The sequence below is a fragment of the Pipistrellus kuhlii genome, unplaced genomic scaffold (genome assembly GCF_014108245.1).
Source record: "Pipistrellus kuhlii isolate mPipKuh1 unplaced genomic scaffold, mPipKuh1.p scaffold_m20_p_6, whole genome shotgun sequence".
In the NCBI taxonomy this organism is placed as follows: Eukaryota; Metazoa; Chordata; class Mammalia; order Chiroptera; family Vespertilionidae; genus Pipistrellus; species Pipistrellus kuhlii.
Window position 1 is genome coordinate 51840735 of NW_023425562.1, and position 18344 is coordinate 51859078.

Genomic DNA, 18344 nt, shown 5'->3' on the forward strand with positions numbered 1-18344 from the left:
AAGGGAGACGTGGTACTCAGTTCCACTCTGGGTCTGCGGGCTATGGCACCTGGGCACTCCTGCTGCCCAGCTTGCAGCTCTGTACTCAGGCCGGGCCCTTTCATTTCCTCCCTTTCCTTTTCCTTCCCAGCTCGGAGCTGGTCATCCCCAACGTGGGTTTCCAGGAGCTAGAGTAAGTTTGTGGGGATGACCTTGGGTCACCAGGCCACCCTTTAGATGAAGAACCAGTGATGGGGGTCAGTTCCGGGGTCTGGGATGAACACTGGATCAATTCCAGGGTCAGAAGTCAGTCCCAGAATCAGGAGTGAATTCTGGAACTAGAAATGCCCCAGGTTAGGGGTCAGTCCTGGGATCAGAGGGGGTTAGTCTTAGGGTCAGAGGTCAGTTCCAGGGTCAGGGAAGTTAAGGGGCACCCAGAGACATGTGTGAGGTCCCAGACATGTCCCTGAGGGCCCTTCCTCTCAGGCCTGAGGAGGCCGGCTGGAGCGGCAGGCCGTGGCGTTGGGCCGCAGGCTCGCTCGAGGCCTCGCTCAGCAGGACGATGAGGACAGTGAGCTGGAGCTGGAGCTGGAGCTGGAAGATGAGCCTGAGGTGGAGCTCTCTGGCGTCGTGCTCAGTCCCCTCAAGAGGTAACTCGTACGTCCTGCACACCTGCGCCCGCACCCACCAGTGTGTCCGCCTCACTTGCTCAGACATGCAGGCCCAGTGTCCATCCATTCTCACAAATTCTAGGCTCCAGGATATGGGTGAGGAATGGGTGTCCTGGGGTTAATGGTCACTTACTCCTCGGCGTAGACATGGCCACACAGACACACAGGTATACTGACCTACATGCTGCTTAGGGAGCCCGGGCAGGTGAGGAAAACTTGATGAGGGCAAGACATTTTGTGTCTTTTGTCACTGCACTGTCCCAGTGCCTAGGCGAGTGCTGGCCCATAGGAGGTCCTCAATAAATCTTTTTTCTAAAAAATATATATATTTTATTGATTTTTTACAGAGAGGAAGAGAGAGGGATAGAGAGTTAGAAACATCGATGAGAGAGAAACATCGATCAGCTGCCTCCTGCACACCCCCTACTGGGGACGTGCCCACAACCAACCGAGGTACATGCCCTTGAATCAAACCCGGGAACTTTCAGTCTGCAGGCCGATGCTCTATGCACTGAGCCAAACCGGTTTCGGCCTCAATAAATCTTTGTTGAATGAATGAGTGAATGGTTTTAGAGCCCCAGGAATGAATCAAATTCTGGGTGTTGAGATGGGGGCAAGATGAGACCAGAAGGATTCAAAATCCTAAAGTTCAGAGGAAGAAGACATCTGCCTCCGGGGCTGAACAAGACCGGGGGTGTGGGGGTGGGCGGAAGTGAAGCGATGCCTGACCGTGTCCCTCCCCTCAGCCGGACCCGGGGCCTGTCCCGGAGGGATCCCTTCCAGGTGCCCAGGGCCCAGGACTTCCAGGTACTCCTCCCCCTGCCCTCACCCCGAGGTTATCCCCCCTCCCCTCCCGCCCTCCCTGCCCTCGGTAGGCTTGTCTTCCTCATCTCCTCCTCTGCACCCTCCAGGTGGGGGTCACCGTGCTGGAGGCCCAGAAGCTGGTGGGGGTCAACATTAACCCCTACGTGGCGGTGCGTGTTGGGGAGCAGCGCCGAGTGACCGCTACGCAGCGGGGGACAAACTGCCCTTTCTACAACGAGGTGGCGGGACCTAGATGGAGGGAGGCCTAAGGGAACAGAGGGGACCCATGCAGGGGGAGCACGGCCTAGGCCTGTGGTCGGCAAACCGCGGCTCGCGAGCCACATGCGGCTCTTTGGCCCCTTGAGTGTGGCTCTTCCACAAAATACCACGGCCTGGGCGCGCCTGTTTTGAGAAAGTGGTGTTAGGAGAAGTTTAGGTTTTAAAGAAATTTTAATTGCTGTGCTGTTGATATTTGGGACTGTTGACTAATGAGTTTGCTGACCACTCATGGCGTAGGCCAGTGTTTCCCAAAGTGTGGTACGCATACCCCCAGGGGTACGGGGAGAGTCTGGTGGGGGTACGCGTTGCACCGGAGTTTGGTGGGGTTACGCACTGCACCATGCTTAGCTGCGCCTAATTCTACATTCTCATGAGTAGGAGGGGTACTCAGTGTTACGAAAATTATAGAAGGGGTACACATATGTCAGAAGTTTGGGAAACACTGGCCTAGGTGGACGTGAGTCAAGTGCTGGGCCTAAAGTTCAACAGGAAAGGGTGCCCAGAGGAGCTGTGGGGTGGGGGTGGGGGTGTAGGTGTCAGTAGAGCATTTTTTCCCCCCAAGAGGCAGAGCCCCGCTGGTGTGGACCTTTCACATATAACCTCTCATCTTTCTTGTTTCCCCACATCAACCCAGTATTTCTTGTTCGAATTTCATGAGACCCGACTTCACCTCCAAGATTTGCTGCTGGAGATTACGGTGAGGGGGTTGGGGTGAGAGGTTTCTGTTAGACAAGGGGCGGGGGTGTGTGTGTGTGTGTGTGTGTGTGTGTGTGTGTGGTGCCGAACCTCCAGGCCTAACGCCACTCCCCTCAGGCTTTCCACTCGCAGGCCCTCCCCTTTATGGCCACCCGGATCGGCACCTTCAGGATGGACTTGGGCATTCTCTTCGATCAGCCAGGTACTGAGCCGGTCCCCCACCGAAACTGGCCTGCGGGGCCACGGGAAACTGACGGTGTCTGGGCGCGGGTGCTGGTCAGGGCGCCGGCCTCCCCACACTCCTGTCCCCCCAAACTGAGCTGGCCGTGAACCCCAGCCACGGTCTAAGCGCCCCGCGCCCGCCCTTCTCCTCTGCCCCGGCCGCCCCCGGCCCGCAGGCGGCCACTTCCCCCGGAAATGGGCTCCGCTGTACGACCCCCGGGACACGCGCGCCGGGACCAGAGGCTTCGTCCAGGTCACGCTGTCCCTGCGGGGCGCAGCGCGGACATCGAGAGGTGACGGGGCGCCGGGGGAGGGCAGAGGAGGGGGCCCGGCCTCCGGGGCGTAAAGGGCGGGGGTTCCGGCTTCTCAGCGGCCCCTCCTCCCCCAGGAACCTGCTCCTGCCGCGCCGGGTGCCGGCCGAGCGGCCGTGGGCGCGGCTGCGGGTGCGGGTGTACCGCGCCGAGGGGCTCCCCGCGCTGCGCCCCGGGCTGCTGGGCGGCCTGGCCCGCGCCCTGCACGACCCGCGCGTCCTCGTGGACCCGTACGTGCGAGTGTCCTTCCTGGGCCAGCAGGTAAGGCTCTCCTGTCCCGTCCCCGCCCTCCTCTCCCCGCTCGGCCGAGGCTCAGACCCTGACCCCGCGCCCACCCCTCTCCGCTGGTCCCCCCGCGCCCAGGGCGAGACGGCGGCGCCCGAGTGGAACGAGCAGCTGAGCTTCGTGGAGCTCTTCCCGCCGCTGACGCGCGGCCTGCGCCTGCAGCTGCGGGACGACGCGCCCCTGGCCGACGTGGCCCTGGCCACGCACGTGCTAGACCTGCAGCAGATCTCGCACCCGGGCCGCGCGGGTGAGCGCCTCCGGGGACGCCCTTCGCTCCCACCGGGCCCTGTCCGCCCCCTAGGACTAACGGTGCTCCGCGAGGGCTCCTCCCTTCGGAGACTCCCCTGCCGCCCCCACCATTGGTGGCTCCCTAACTAAAGCTGCGTGTCCGGGAACCACGCCAGCCCTGTGCTCCCCACAGATTTACTCGGACCGAAGCAAATCCACATTACCATCCACCCTAGCCTACGGTGACCAGATCGTCCAGGTGTTGGCGGGACAGTCCTGATTTCTAACAATGTTTCCCGCGTCCCTCGGCGTTTAAAAAAAGTCCCGATTTTTTGAAAGAATCTTTCCAATGTTTCCAAAAAATCGGGACTTTTTAAAAACGCCGCGGGACGCGGGAAACATTGTTAGAAATCAGGACTGTCCCGCCAACACCTGGACGATCTGGTCACCTCACCCTAGCCCGGAACAGGGATCACCTGCAGCTCGGCCCCAGCCCTCACCCCTCCTCTCCGCCCCGGCTCCGCCCCCAGGGCCCGCCGCCCGCTGTGGGCCGCGCTGGAGCTGCGCTGGGTGGAAGTTCCCGGTGGTGGTCCCCCGGGTCCGCCCGCCCGCACCTGTCCGCAGACGCCCCCCCAGAGGCCCGATCGGACACCCGCTCCCTCCCCGGAACCTGCAGGAAAGGAGGGTGCCCACCCGCCCCGCGTTCCTCTCCAAACTCCGCTCTTGTCCCCACAGCGGGGTTTAACCCCACCTTCGGCCCGGCCTGGGTGCCTCTGCACGGCTCGCCCCCGGCGGGGGGGATCCGGGATGGGCTTCACAGTCTCAACGAAGGCCGGGGCCAGGGCGTGTGGTTCCGCGGCCGCCTGCTGCTGGCCGTGACCGTGGAGGTGCTGGAAGGGAGCGCGGGGCCGGAGCCGCTCCGGGCCGCACCGGGCTCCAGGCTGTCCCAGCTCCTGGGGAGGAAGAGGAGGAAAGCCCCGCGGGCCAGACCCCCGCGAGGACGCAGCCGCCCCTGGACGCCAGCCCAGGCGCTGCCGGGCCGAGGTTCCCGGCGCCATGGAGGTGGAAGTGGAGGAATTGCTGCTGCTGCCGGAGGTGGGCCCGGAGCTTAGCCAAGGAGCGGGATCCCCCTCAGCTCTGGAGCGTGACTGGCTCCCAGGCATTAAGATCAGAAGTGTGTGTGGGGGTGGGGGTGTGGGGGTGGGGGAGGGGTCCTCAATTGGGGGACCTGGGTGAAGACTGCAGTTTGTATATACACACGGTGGGGAAGCGGGACTGATCAGTGGGAGGTGGGCCCTGGAGAGCTAAGCCCCAGACCCAGTGGGTGAGGGCTGCAAGAGGGAGGTAGGGGCCTGTGGTGATTCTTCCCAGGCCTTGGTTACCATACCTTCCTGTGGGCGTTTTGGCCAAGCAGAGTCTGGGCTGGAACCTGGGAGGGTGGGGCTGACTCCAGCCTGGCTGTCTTCCCTAGAACGCCCTGGCGCCCTGTGACGATTTCCTACTTTTTGGGGTGCTCTTCGAGGCCACCATGATGGACCCCGCCATGGCCGCCCAGCCCATCGTCTTCGAGATCTCCATCAGTGTGTGGCCTCGCTGAAACCTCGCAGGGTCACGGGTGTGAGGGTGGTCACACTTGTTCCAGACCTAAGGCTCCCGGAAGGGGTGGATGCTGGCTTCTATTGAAGCAGAGGAGGCTGAGGGAGGGGTCCAGCCCCTCAGCCAGGGGCCAACCGGCCTTGCTGTTCTGTCTGGGCAGGTCCCGCAGGCCGGGAGGAGCCATTGGGCCAAGGGCCCAGGAGGGAATGGAGGACAAGAAGGAGGAGGCACAGCAGCCTTTGCTGAAGTCGGAGGTGGGAGTCAGGCTGGTGGAGGAGGAGTGGGGGATCCCAGCTCAACGGCCTGAACCCATGGATGGCAGCGGGTGAGTGTTCTGGGGGCTAGAAGGAGGGCATTGGGGGGGCCCCAGGGCCCAGAACTGCCCCTCACAGCCTCTGCTCCTCTTCACCCGGCCCAGGCCATACCTTTGCCTGCCCCTGCGTCACCGCTGGGAGAATCACACGTGGCGCCTGCACAGCAGTAACTGTGTGCAGAAAGTGGCAGAGAGGCTGGTGAGTGAGGCGGGCGCCCATGGGGGCATCCGGGAGACCGCGGTCTTTGAAAAGAGCTTTGGAGCTGTGCTAATGGGTAGACGGTAGAGCAACAGGAAGCCAGGACCAGGTGTGACTGATACAAGGCCAGAGGGTCAAAGGGCACAGCTCATGCCTGCACTGAGGAGAGCAGAATTGTGGGAGCTCAGGGATCCAGAATTGCTGGATTCAGGAAGGGGCCAGCGAAGGACATGGGTAAAGCTACCGGGGAATCCTGCCCAGTAGGGTGCTGGAAAAACAGATCCACCAACCCCTTAAAGACAAAAAAGGGCGGGGCGAAGAGGTGGCTGTGAGTGGGCGGGGTCCTGGGGTGGGGAGTGGACTAGAGAAGGTGGTAGTCCCGGCTTCGTGACTCTGACCCTCTCCTCTGCTCCGCTGTGCAGGACCAGCGGCTCCAGGAGGTTGAGAGTCTGCAGCGCAGGCCAGGCTCTGGCGCCTGCACACGACACAAGCAGGCGCTGGAAGAGCTGGTGGCCGGGAGCAGGTGAGCTGAGAGCCTGTCTGTGCCAACTCCAGGGTGGTAGCTGTTTGGACTCAGGGCAGACTTAGCTTTACAGAAGAATGAGAGGGAGATGATTGTCCCTACGGAGGAAGTTTGATGGAAATTGTTTGGGCTTAGTTCAATCTAATAAACTTTCTTTCCCATGCTCCTACATTCTTATGCTTTTACTCCTCTCCTCAAATGTCCCCTGCTCCTTTCCTTCACACTCGTTCCAGCTAATAACCTCTCCTGTATCATGGATGAAATAGAAGCCTCACCTTCCTCCAACCTGCCTGCCACTTTTGCCAATTTCTGTGTCCCTCTACTCTCCTTCCTTCCTGCTACATTGCAGGAAGTATCCTTGCTCCCATAGCCACGGCTGTGATCCTGACTTTTTTTTTTTTTTTTTTTAAGATTATGTGTATTTATTTATTTATTTTAATATATTTTATTGATTTTTCATAGAGAGGAAGGGAAATAGATAACCAGAAACATCGATGAGAGAGAAACATTGATCAGCTGCCTCCTGCACATCCCCCACTGGTGATTGCCCGCAACCAATGTATATGCCCTTGACTGGAATCGAACCTGGGACCTTTCAGTCCGCAGACCGACGCTCTATCCACTGAGCCAAACTGGTTTCGGCTGTGATCTTGACTATATATATATATATATATATATATATATATATTTATTTATTTATTTATTTTTTTCCAGAGAGGAAGGGAGAGGTAGGGAGAGATAAAAACATCAATGATGAGAGAATCATTGGTCAGTTGCCTTCTGCACACACTCCCTACTGGGGATCAAGCCTGCAGCCCAGGCATGTGCCCTTGACCGGAATCAAACCTGGGAGCCTTCAGTCCTTAGACTGATGCTCTATCCACTGAGCTAAACCTGCTAGGGCTGTGATCTTGATTTTATCTCCTGACCCTTACTGGAGGGATCAGTCAAGTGGTCCTTAGCTATCGGGTCATTACGTAACCACATAAACTTGTCCCAGTAACTTCCATCTTTGACCTTCACTAATCTGAATGAATTCTATAAGCTGCACGCTCCAGGTATGTGTTTTTCAGATCCTCTTCTCAAAAGAGGTAGTAATCCATGTATTCAATAAGTATTCATGACCCTTACTTTGCCAGACACTGTTTTGGGCATAGAAATACCAGTGAAAAAGCATTCTTGCCCACCGAAATTCCTGAAACTTATGTTTTGGTGGTGGAGATGGGGTGGAGGCTGGAAAAATGTAAATAAAAAGGTAGAAATTTAAGAAGTATGGTAAGGATAAGTGTTAGAAAATAAAGGAAGAAGTATTAGAGAAAGGTATGATTTTAACTTTTAAAAAATATATATTTTATTGATTTTTTACAGAGGAAGGGAGAGGGATAGAGGGTTAGAAACATTGATGAGAGAGAAGCATTGATCAGCTGCCTCCTGCACACTCCCAACTGGGGATGTGCCTGCAACCAAGGTACATGCCCTTGACCGGAATCGAATCCGGGACCTTTCATTCCGCAGGCTGATGCTCTATCCACTGGGCCAAACAGGTTTCGGCAGGTGTTGCGATTTTAAAAGGGGGGGGACAGTGGGCCGCTGTGAAGTTGACATGAAGAAGATGAAGGAGCAAACCATGTCTGTAAGGCTGTTCCAGGCATAAAGGACACCGTGTGGAAAGGCCCTGAGATGAAGCATGCCTGGTGTGATGGAGGAGGAGCAAGGGAAGCAGTGTGATTGCAGCAGAGTGAGCAGAATAGATAAGGCGGGAGGGTGTGTGTGTGGGGATGGTTAGAGAGGAACGGGAGCCTGTAGACCAGGGGTCTTCAAACTTCTCTCATTATGAGAATCACCTGGTGGAGGTGTTAAAACACAGATTCCTGATAGCACTTCTTATAGTTGGGATCCGGGAATCTGTGTTTTAACAACTCCACCAGGTGATTCTCATAATGAGAGAAGTTTGAAGACCCCTGCTGTAGACCATTGTAATGACCTTGGCTTTTTCTCTGAGTGTGATGGAGAGCCACTACTAGTAAAGGTTCTGAAAAGAGAAGGATGTGCTCTAACCTATCCTTGAAAATAATCAGCGGGGGAGGGATGACATAAGAGAGGAAGCAGAGAGATTGTTAAAGAGGCATTGTAAAAATCCAAGCGACTGATGATGAATTGAATCTAGGTGGTTGCAGTGAACATAGAGTGACACGAATGGATACAAGAGCAATTTGGAGATGATATTTTAGGACTTGCTCATGGATATATATAGAGGATGAGGCAATGTGCAAAGAAGAGTATTGAACAGCTCCCAAGATGTTGGCTTGCACAATTGTGTAGATGGTGCTATTTACTGAGCTACGGAAAACAAGAGAAGTTCTGATAGAATTGAATATCAAAAGCTCTTTTTTTTTTTTGCTGAAACCGGTTTGGCTCAGTGGATAGAGCGTCGGCCTGCAGACTGAAAGGTCCTGGGTTTGATTCCGGTAAAGGGCATGTACCTTGATTGCGGGCGCATCCCCAGTAGGGTGTGTGCAAGAGGCAGCTGATTGATGATTCTCTCTCATTGATGTTTCTGGATCTCTATCCCTCTCTGTAAAAAATCAATAAAATATAAAATAAAATAAAGCATTTTTGGATATGTTTACTTAGACATAAATGTCTATTAGACTAATGAGTGAACATGTCTGGTAGGCAGTTAGCTATATGAGCTGAGTTCTATGGAGAGTTCTAGGCTGGAAATAAAAAATTGGAGCAGTAAATACATAGATGGAACTGGATAAGATCACCTAGGAAGCAGAGAAAAGAAAATTTGAGGACCTGAGAACTGCAGCATTTAGTGTGGGAGAGGAACACTCAGCCACGGGCCTGGCCGTAGATGGTCACTTTTCTGTCCTCTCCTTACTCAATCTTCCATTAAGTCAGTGGACACGGTTGACCCACCCTCCTTCTTGGAAATCTCTGCTGTTAACTTTCATGTCTCTGGTTTTCCTTCTGCATTCCTGACCATTTCGTCTCATCAATTTTCCTGGCTCCCTCTCTTCTTGACCTCTAAATGTTCCAAATGCTTCATTGTAAAGCTCTCTTCTTTGTCTCCATTCTCTATAGCTCCAAAAGAGCAACCATGTTTACTTCAATTTAATTCCTTGGTTGATTTTCTATACAGTAAAACTAAACTATTTCCACTTTTATTTAAATGAAATTATTTTATTACAAAAATTATCCTTGGGCAGGGACATTTCAGTGAAAGATTTGCTCAGGTCACATTTCACTATTTATAGCGCGAACCAACGTGGCTTTCTTTTGTGGCTATTATTTCTACTAGATCCAATTTCCCTGAATCCAGTGTTGTGGATCTGAATCTTGTCGAGAAGACTTGCTTCTTCTGTCGTTTTTCAATCGATAGCAAATGTTCGTAGGGTCCTAGATTCCTTTTTGCTTTTGGAGCAAGGAACAGTAATAAGCTAAAAGTGTAAGCTCTTGGATTAGTATTAGGTGAAAAGTTTTTGGAGTCCCATATATTTTTGAAATTTTCCGTAATAAAAACTTAGGTCAGTGGGGGTAAAAACATTTCCAAAATATATTTCATAAAGTATTTTACTTTACTCAACAAACATTTCTGAGCATCTATTAGGGGGCAGGACCTAAGGATTCAATGGTCATCCAAATGAAGTCCCTGCCCTGCCTTACTCTCTATTTAAAGAGACAGATAAGGCAGAGTATGAGGACAGAGAGAGTGGCAGGGCTTTTTTAGACTGACCAGGGGAGGCCTGTGAGGAGGTAACATTTGAGCAGAGACCTGAATGGAGAAAGGGAGTGAGCCATGCAAAGACCTAAGGCAGAACCTTCTAGCAGAGGAAGCTGCAATTACAAAGCCCTAAAGGTGGTAATGGGTTTGGTGTATTCACAGAGGAACAAAAAGGCCCATGTGACTGTAGGGTTTCGCATGAGAGGGGAGTAATGTGTTTTGTTTTTTTAAAATATATTTCATTGATTTTTTTTTACAGAGAGGAAGAGAGAGGGATAGAGAGCTAGAAACGTCAATGAGAGAGAAACATCGACCAGCCGCCTCCTGCACACCCCCCACTGGGGATGTGCCTGCAACCAAGGTACATGCCCTTGACCGGAATTGAACCCAGGACCTTTTAGTCCGCAGACTGATGCTCTACCACTGAGCCAAACCGGTTTCGGCAAGAGAGGAGTAATGTTTAATGCAAGGAGATAAGGTGAGCCAGATGTGTAGGGCCCTTTAAGCCATTTAAAAAACTGCGTTTTTTCTTCTGAGATGAGAAATCTCTGGAGAGGAGTGAAATGGCATGAAAGCATTGAGAAGATTCCTGTGGTTGCTGTATTGAGAAGGTGCTGTAGGAGAGGGGCTAAGAGTGGAAGTGGTGAGAGCAGGTAGGAGGTTATTGCAGTCCTCCTAGGTGAGGAGGGATGGTGAGTTGGGCTAGAGTGGTCCTGGAAAAGGAGGAAGTGGTCAGATTCCAGATATATTTTGAAGGTAGAGCTTAAATAGAGTGTGAATAGATTGATGTGGAATGTAAGAGGAAGAAAGAGCAGTGAAGAATGACTCTGAAATGGAGTAAAGTAGGATTTTTTTGGGGGTGGTGATGGAGTGGAGATAGTCATTGGAAATCGTGCACTTGATTTGGGCAGGCAGTGTGTGAACTATGTTTGGTCAGTTTGTTGGAAATGTCAAGCACAACTCACCTGAGCCTTTAATAGCTTATGAATCCTGAGGTGTAAACATGCAGATGCTGGCAGCAGGTGTGCTCTGGGACTGACATTCTGCATTTCTACCCAGGTGACACCTTGCTGTTGGCCCTGCCCACACTTTAGTAGCCAGGGTAGTAGAATGTTAAATACTAATGAGCTCTGGGGCTCAAAGGTGAGGTAGCCTCAGTGAGTTTGGGAGTGGCCTGCGTTCGGAGCCCTCCTCGGCTGAGGAAGAGCCCCTCTTTGAGGACAAGACTGAGGGGGGCTCTGCGGGAATCGGGGTGAGGGAGGCCTGCTCTGAGGAAGTGGCCGTAAGGGTCAGCGTCCCCTCCTTTGACTCCCACCGCACACTTGCTCCTCCTCACCGCAGGCAGTTCTGCCACAGCGCTGAGCGCAGGACGATGACGCGGCCCAACGCCCTGGACAGATGCCGAGGGAAACTGCTGGTGCACAGCCTGGTACGGCCGCGGGGAGGGGGTCTGGGGCTCACAGCGGGGCTGTCCACTCACGTTCTTGTCCTGCCTTTCAGAACCTGTTCGCTAAGCAAGGCCTGCGCCTCCTACGGGGCCTGAGACGGGGCAACGTACAGGAGAAGGTGACCTTGTCCAAGAAACTCCTGGCAAAGCTGTGCTTCCTGGCCCAAGAGGTACTGCCTTGCCCACCCGCATCCCCACCCTGAACACCCTCTCCCGTAAGCTCTCCCGATGTCTGCTGGGCTCCAGTCCTCATGTGTTTGCTGAAATTACCCACCTTTTAACTCTGTGTACTTTCCCCATTAAATCCTTTAGAATTTGTATCACAATTCTTTTAATGTCCTTGTCTATTAATTCCATCATTGGGTTCTACTTCTACCCTACGGGGTCTACTTCTTTTTTTTTTTTTTTTAATATATATTTTATTGATTTTGTACAGAGAGGAAGGGAGAGAGATAGAGAGTTAGAAACACCGATGGGAGAGAATCATCGATCAGCTGCCTCTTGCACACACCCCACCGGGAATATGCCCACAACCGAGGTACATGCCCCTGACTGGAATTGAACTTGGGACCCCTCAGTCCCCAAGCCGACGCTCTATCCATTGAGCCAAACCAGTTTTGGCTACTTCTTTTTTTTTTTAAGTTTTTTTTTTAAATATATATATTTTTTTAAATATATTTTTATTGATGTTTTACAGAGAGAAAGAGTGAGGGATAGAGAGTTAGAAACATCGATGTGAGAGTCATCGATCAGCTGCCTCTTGCACACCCCTACTGGGGATGTGCCCGCAACCACAGTACATGCCCTTGCCCGCAATCGAACCCGGGACCTTTCAGTCTGCAGGCCGATGCTCTGTCCACTGAGCCAAACTGGTCCTGGCCATTAAAATATTTTTATTGATTTCAGAGAGGAAGAGAGAGATAGAAACATCAGTGATGAGATAGAATCATGGATTGACTGCCTCCTGCATGCCCCCGACTGGGGATCGAGCCTGCAACTCAGGCATATGCCCTTGACCGGAATAGAACTCAAAACCCCTGAGTCTGCAGGCTGACGCTCTATCCACTGAGCCAAACTGGCCAGGGCTGGGGTCTACTTCTTTAAAAAAAATTATATATATATAAGTGTGTGTGTATTCATATTCTAGAGAGGAAGGGAAAGGGAGACATAGAAACATTGATGATGAGAGAGAGAATCATTGATCTGCTGCCTCCCGCACGCTCCTACTGGGGATTGGGCCCATAATCTGAGCGTGTGCCCTGACTGGGAATCACATCAGTGACCTCTTGGTTCCTGGATGGATGCTCAACATGGAACCACACCTTCCGGGCAATAATTTTTCTTTTATGTTTATTGCTCTCTGTTATCTGTGTAAAAAAACAACTTTGCTACCTTCAAGCCACAAAAATACATGGAGTGGGGGCTATGGTAAGATATGTACACATATAATACCTTAATAAAAAAAAAGGAAAAAAAGTACACAGAGTTAAAAGATGGGTAATATCAGCCTGGCCAGTATTGCTCAGTGGTTGAGCATCGAGTTATGAACCAGGAGATCATTGTTTGATTCTTGGTCAGGATACATGCCTGGGTTGTAGACTTGATCCTCAGTAGGGGGTGTGCCAAAGGCCGCCAATCAATGATTCAGTCTCATCATTGGTGTTTCTCTCTCTCTCTCTCTCTCTCTCTCTCTCTCTCTCTCTCTCTCTCTCCCTCCCTCCCTCCCTCTCTCCCTTTCTCTCTCTCTCTCTCCCTCCCTCCCTCCCTCCCTTCCTCCCTCCCTCCCTCCCTCTCCCTCTCCCTCTTTCTCTCTCCCTCTCCCTCTCTTCCTCTCTGAAATCAATTACATATATATGATGGGTAATTGCAGCCTGGAGATGGATATTTGGCCTGTCCATCTGTGGAAGCTGTGGGAACACATGGTCTCAGCTCCAAATCTACCTGGTGACCCAGTTCTCTGCCCACAGCCCCAGCCACCCCTCCCTGACGTGCTGGTCTGGATGCTCAGTGGGCGGCGCCATGTGGCCTGCGCCCGGATCCCAGCCCAGGACGTGCTGTTCTCTGTGGTTGAGGAGGAACGAGGCCAGGACTGTGGGAAGATCCAGAGTTTGCTGCTCACAGTGAGTGGGTCCTGGGGTGAGGGTGCTGGAGACTGGAGTGGAGAAAGGCTCATAAAGCAAGAGGTCATGAGGCAAAGGCCTGTGGTTCCCAATTTGGTGGGGGGGATCCCCAAATATTTTTAGACAATTAAAAAATTTTTTGGTTAATCCTCACCTGAGGACATCCCCCCCTCCCCGACTTTTAAAGGGAGTGAAGGGAGGGAGGGGAAGAGAGAGAGAGAAACATCGATGTGAGAGAGACACATCAATTGATTGCTTCCCACATGCACTCCAACCCAGGGCTAGGGATTGAACCTGCAACTCAAGTACATGCTCTTGACTGGGAATTAAACCTGTGCAGGCCTGCACTCTAACCACTGAGCCATACCAACCGGGGCAAATTTATTTTAATTTTTTTACAATTTTTGCAAGTATACCAAAACTCTTTTCACTCATTCTAAAGCCAAAAGGAGGCTGTGCCTTTACCCAGGCCAGCTTTGATATGAGATAAATTTTGTCAGCCCTGGACCTGCAGGGGCCGTGTGCTGACTGGGCTCTGACAGATGGGCATGGCAATGAAAACGGGAGCGTGACTCATTAGTTCCTTGTAAGTACAGCTGGTTTGGGGGCAAAATATTCCTAAAGGCAGTGTCCCTGGAAAAGATGCCACAGGGATCCCGATGGTGAGGAGCTGTGACCACTGGGATAAGGGTCGGGAACCCAAACGTGTGTGGGCTGTGGGGACAGAGGGAGTGCGTGTGGGGATGGGAGTGTGGGGCTCAGAGTGCAGTTTTGGGGGTTGGGGTAGAGGAGGAACATGGAGTATCAGGGTAACGGGTATGGATTGAGTAGAGGGCATGACGTGGGTGTAAGGGTGAGGCACAGGGAATGGATATTGGATCAGGGACCTGGGCTTTCGTTTGGCAGTGAGGAAAGTAGGGGTCCTCCCGGGGGAGCAGGGCTGTTGGTGTAGCTGGGATGATAAGAGCTGGGCCACGCCGAAACCGGTTTGGCTCAGTGGATAGAGCATCGGCCTGTGGACTGAAAAGTCGCAGGTTCGATTCCAGTCAAGGGCATGTACCTTGGTTGCGGGCACGTCCCCAGTAGGGGGTGTGCAGGAGGCAGCTGATCGATGATTCTCTCTCATCAATGTTTCTAACTCTCTATCTCTCTCTCTTCCTCTCTGTAAAAAATCAATAAAATATATTTTTTAAAAATTAAAAAAAAAAGAGAGAGAGCTGGGCCCTGACAGGTGCCTCTTCCCCACACCAGGCCCCGGGGGCGGCGCCGGGGGAGGTGTGTGCCAAGCTGGCGCTCTTCCTGTGGCTGGGCCTGGGCAAGCAAGCCAGGCCTGCACCTCGGCGCTCCCCCAGGACCTGCTGCCCTCCTCCGCAGGGCTGCCTCGGAGCCTGCACCGGGCGGTGAGTGCTGGGCGGGGGTGGGGCACCGAGAGGCCCAACATGTGGGGCTGTGCCCGGCTTGGGGCTCAGCGGGGTCCAGTCACGGGCTCCTGTGATCCCTGAGCAAACATGGCCCCTTCTTTCCCCGACGCCAGACTTCAGCTACTTCCAGCTCCGGGCGCACCTGCACCAGGCCCGCGGCGTGCTGGCCGCCGATGGCAGCGGGCTGTCGGACCCCTTCGCTCGCGTCCTCGTCTCCACGCAGTGCCAGGCCACCCGGGTGAGGCTGGGCGGGGGTGTGGGCGGGGGTGCGGGCGGCGGGGGCTGTGGGAGACAGTCAGGTGGGCGGCGAGCTTTCTCCCCAGGCCCCACGTCTCTCTTCCTGCCCTGGGTTTTCAGGACAGAAGCTCTGATTTGCAGGGTGGTGTAGCATGGGCTGTCTGAGGAGGGAGGAGCTGTTTCCTGGGCTTGGCTTTAAGACAAGCTCTGAGGGTGACGGCTGCAGTGAGCAGAGCCCAGGGCTGGGCGGCAGGCGCCAACACCGGTCCGAAGGGTGCTATCCTCTCCGTCACATTCCCACTCCTTTTTTTTTTTTTTTTTAAAGACTTTATTTTAAAAAATATTTATTTTATTGATTTTTTTTTTTTTTTACAGAGAGGAAGGGAGAGAGATAGTTAGAAACATTGATGAGAGAGAGACATCGATCAGCTGCCTCTTGCACACCCCCCACTGGGGATGCGCCTGCAACCAAGGTACATGCCCTTGACCGGAATCAAACCGGAACCTTTCAGTCCGTAGACCGATGCTCTATCCACTGAGCCATACCGGTTTCAGCCGAATATATATATATTTTAATCTTTTATATATATATATATATATATATATATATATATATATATATACATTTTTTTTTTAATTTTTTACAGAGAGGAAGAGAGAGGAATAGAGAGTTAGAAACATCGATGAGAGAGAAACATCAATCAGCTGCCTCCTGCACACCCCCTACTGGGGATGTGCCCACAACCAACCCAGGTACATGCCCTTGACCGGAATCGAACCCAGGACCTCTCCGTCCGCAGGCCGACGCTCTATCCACTGAGCCAAACCGGTTTCGGCTCCCACTCCTTTTGTGACGAGCTGCCATTCAAAGTGTTGCTTTAGGGCCGCTGTGCTCAGCGGGGACGTGTGTTGGGAGCCTTTCTCTGATGCCTGCCGTTGCCTCCTCCCCTGCCTGGCCCCAAGGTCCTGGAGCAGACGCTGAGCCCCCTGTGGGACGAGCTGCTGGTGTTTGACCAGCTGATCGTGGACGGGCGGAGGGAGCACCTGCACCAGGAGCCGCCGCTGGCGATCGTCAATGTCTTCGACCACAATAAGTTTGTGAGTGCGGCGTGGGCCTCCCCTGGCTTCCTGCCCCAAGCACCCCCGCTTGTGTTGATGCCCCCTCCCCTGGCTCCAGGGCCTCTTCCAGTTTTGTCTCCACTGGCCTGCTCCCCGCAGGGCCCCCCTGTGTTCCTGGGCCGGGCGCCGGCTGCCCCGAGGGTGAAGCTGCTGGAGGACCCTTACCAGCGCCCTGAGCTGCAGTTCTTCCCCCTGAGGAAGGGGCCCCGGGCGGCCGGAGAGCTCATCGCCACCTTTGAACTCATCGAGCTGGACTACAGTGGCCGACTTGAGGTCAGCGTGCCATGAGCTGTGGGTTCCTCTTGTTGTTCCATCAGCTTGTCCAGCCCCAGCGGATATATAAGATGGGCTTATCCGGGGCCACCCCAGATCTCTCGTCCCAAGAGAATGCAGGCTGCAAATCTGTCCTGGGGTCACCTCAGCAGACCTCCAGACTCCAGGGAACGCTAGAAGTAGACATATCCTAGGGCCGTGGTCGGCAAACCGTGGCTCGCGAGCCACGTGCGGCTCTTTGGCCCCTGGAGTGTGGCTCTTCCACAGTATACCACGACCTGGGCGAGTCTATTTTGAAGAAGTGGCGTGAGAAGAAGTTTAAGTTTAAAAAATTTGGCTCGCAAAAGAAACTTCGATCGTTGCGCTGTTGATATTTGGCTCTGCTGACAAATGAGTTTGCCGACCACTGGCCTAGGCTCATCCAACGCCAGAGAAGCAGCTGTGGGTTGATCCTCAGACCTCAGACACATGCCCATTGTTCCTAAATGCGGGGCTGTCTCCTAGCCATCATCCTCTCCGCAATCCAGAGATTTATATTTCACTAGCACGTCTTAATTTGTCTTTCTTGAGTCCAGGATTTCCCTCCTTGGGCCTGATTCCTCTTTGACTTCTGACCTCTTGCCCCCTGCAGCCCTCAGTGCCCAGCGACGTGGAGCCACAGGACCTGGCACCCCTGGCTGAGCCCCTCTCCGGCCGCCTCTCCCTGCCGCCCAGTGTGCTCCCTGTTTCCCCCCACCCCTGGGGGTCCCTCTGTCAGGCGCAGGCCCCTGAATCTGCCACTTCCGGACCCGAGGCGCTGTTCTGGGGCCTGAGGGGCCTGGGCCATGTGCATCTGTTCGAGGTGGAGCAGCCCCAGGTGGTGCTGGAGCCGGCTGGGCGTTGTGTGGAGTCTGAGGTCCTGGCCAGTTACCATGGGAACCCCAATTTCACGGAGCTCGTCAGGCACCTGACCGTGGTGAGGGCGTGAGCTGGGGCTGAGAAGTAAGAGAGGACAGTGGGATGGTGAACTCCAGGCTGATGATCTTAGATGAATTGAAGGGTCACCAAACTTACTATAAAGGGTCAGTCAGATAGTAAATACTTTAGGCTCTGTGACACATATAGTTTTATAGTTTGTGATTACTCAACTCTGTCATTGTATCATTGTGTCATGCAGATATACATAGACAAGTAAATGAATGAATATGACTGTGTTCCGATAACACTCTATTTACAAAAACTGGGCCAGATTTGGCTCACAGGCTGTCGATGGCTGATCCCTATGTATCCAGAGCTGGTGGTGCTCTCTGGCTCTGCTGAATGGGCGGATTAGCCAAAGGTCATGAGTCTTAAAGACTCTAGTCTCTGAGATGCCAGGGGCTGAGAGGAAAAATGTGTTTTTTGTGTAATTTGTAATTATTACAGTGTGAGCTTTCGAGTCCAATTCTTGCAAAGCCACTTAGGAGCTTGTCAAAACACTTTTATTATTTGAACTTCTGGTTGGGTTTACATCTGCCATTTTGCAGTTTGTTTTCTGCAAATGTCTCATATTTTTGTTCTTCCTTTTACTACCTTCTTTTGTATTAAATAGATAGTTATTTAGTATACTACTTTAATTTCTTTTTTGATTTTTACTTAGTTGTTGCTCTGGGGATTATGATACACATACTGATTTAAAAAAAGATTTTATTTTGATTTTTAGAGAAAGAGGAAGAGAGAAACACCGATGTGAGAGCATAACATTGATCTCCTGCCTCCTGAATGCCCCCTTCTAGGGATTAAGCCTCCAATCTGGGCATGTGCCCTGACCAGGAATAGAACCAGCAACCTTTTGGTGCATGGGACAATACCCAACCAACTGAGCCACATGGGCCAGGATGCATACTGATTTTGTACAATATAATTTATCTAT

General features: G+C 53.1%; 1 protein-coding gene across 1 annotated transcript in view; it reads left to right on the top strand.

Annotated features, from left to right (window-relative positions):
* LOC118707555 (fer-1-like protein 4) overlaps positions 1 to 18344 on the top strand; it is a 30507-nt gene that overhangs the window by 2684 nt on the left and 9479 nt on the right. The window contains 26 exon segments of the mRNA XM_045574291.1: positions 131 to 180; positions 473 to 629; positions 1397 to 1457; positions 1562 to 1693; positions 2368 to 2475; positions 2526 to 2651; positions 2827 to 2925; positions 2972 to 3241; positions 3326 to 3494; positions 4211 to 4456; positions 4459 to 4515; positions 4518 to 4570; positions 4947 to 5055; positions 5232 to 5258; positions 5261 to 5396; positions 5490 to 5583; positions 6006 to 6106; positions 11178 to 11265; positions 11337 to 11498; positions 13251 to 13403; positions 14655 to 14727; positions 14730 to 14807; positions 14938 to 15062; positions 16025 to 16159; positions 16280 to 16453; positions 17085 to 17408. Of these exon segments, the coding sequence (XP_045430247.1) occupies positions 131 to 180; positions 473 to 629; positions 1397 to 1457; positions 1562 to 1693; positions 2368 to 2475; positions 2526 to 2651; positions 2827 to 2925; positions 2972 to 3241; positions 3326 to 3494; positions 4211 to 4456; positions 4459 to 4515; positions 4518 to 4570; positions 4947 to 5055; positions 5232 to 5258; positions 5261 to 5396; positions 5490 to 5583; positions 6006 to 6106; positions 11178 to 11265; positions 11337 to 11498; positions 13251 to 13403; positions 14655 to 14727; positions 14730 to 14807; positions 14938 to 15062; positions 16025 to 16159; positions 16280 to 16453; positions 17085 to 17408 (3307 nt within the window).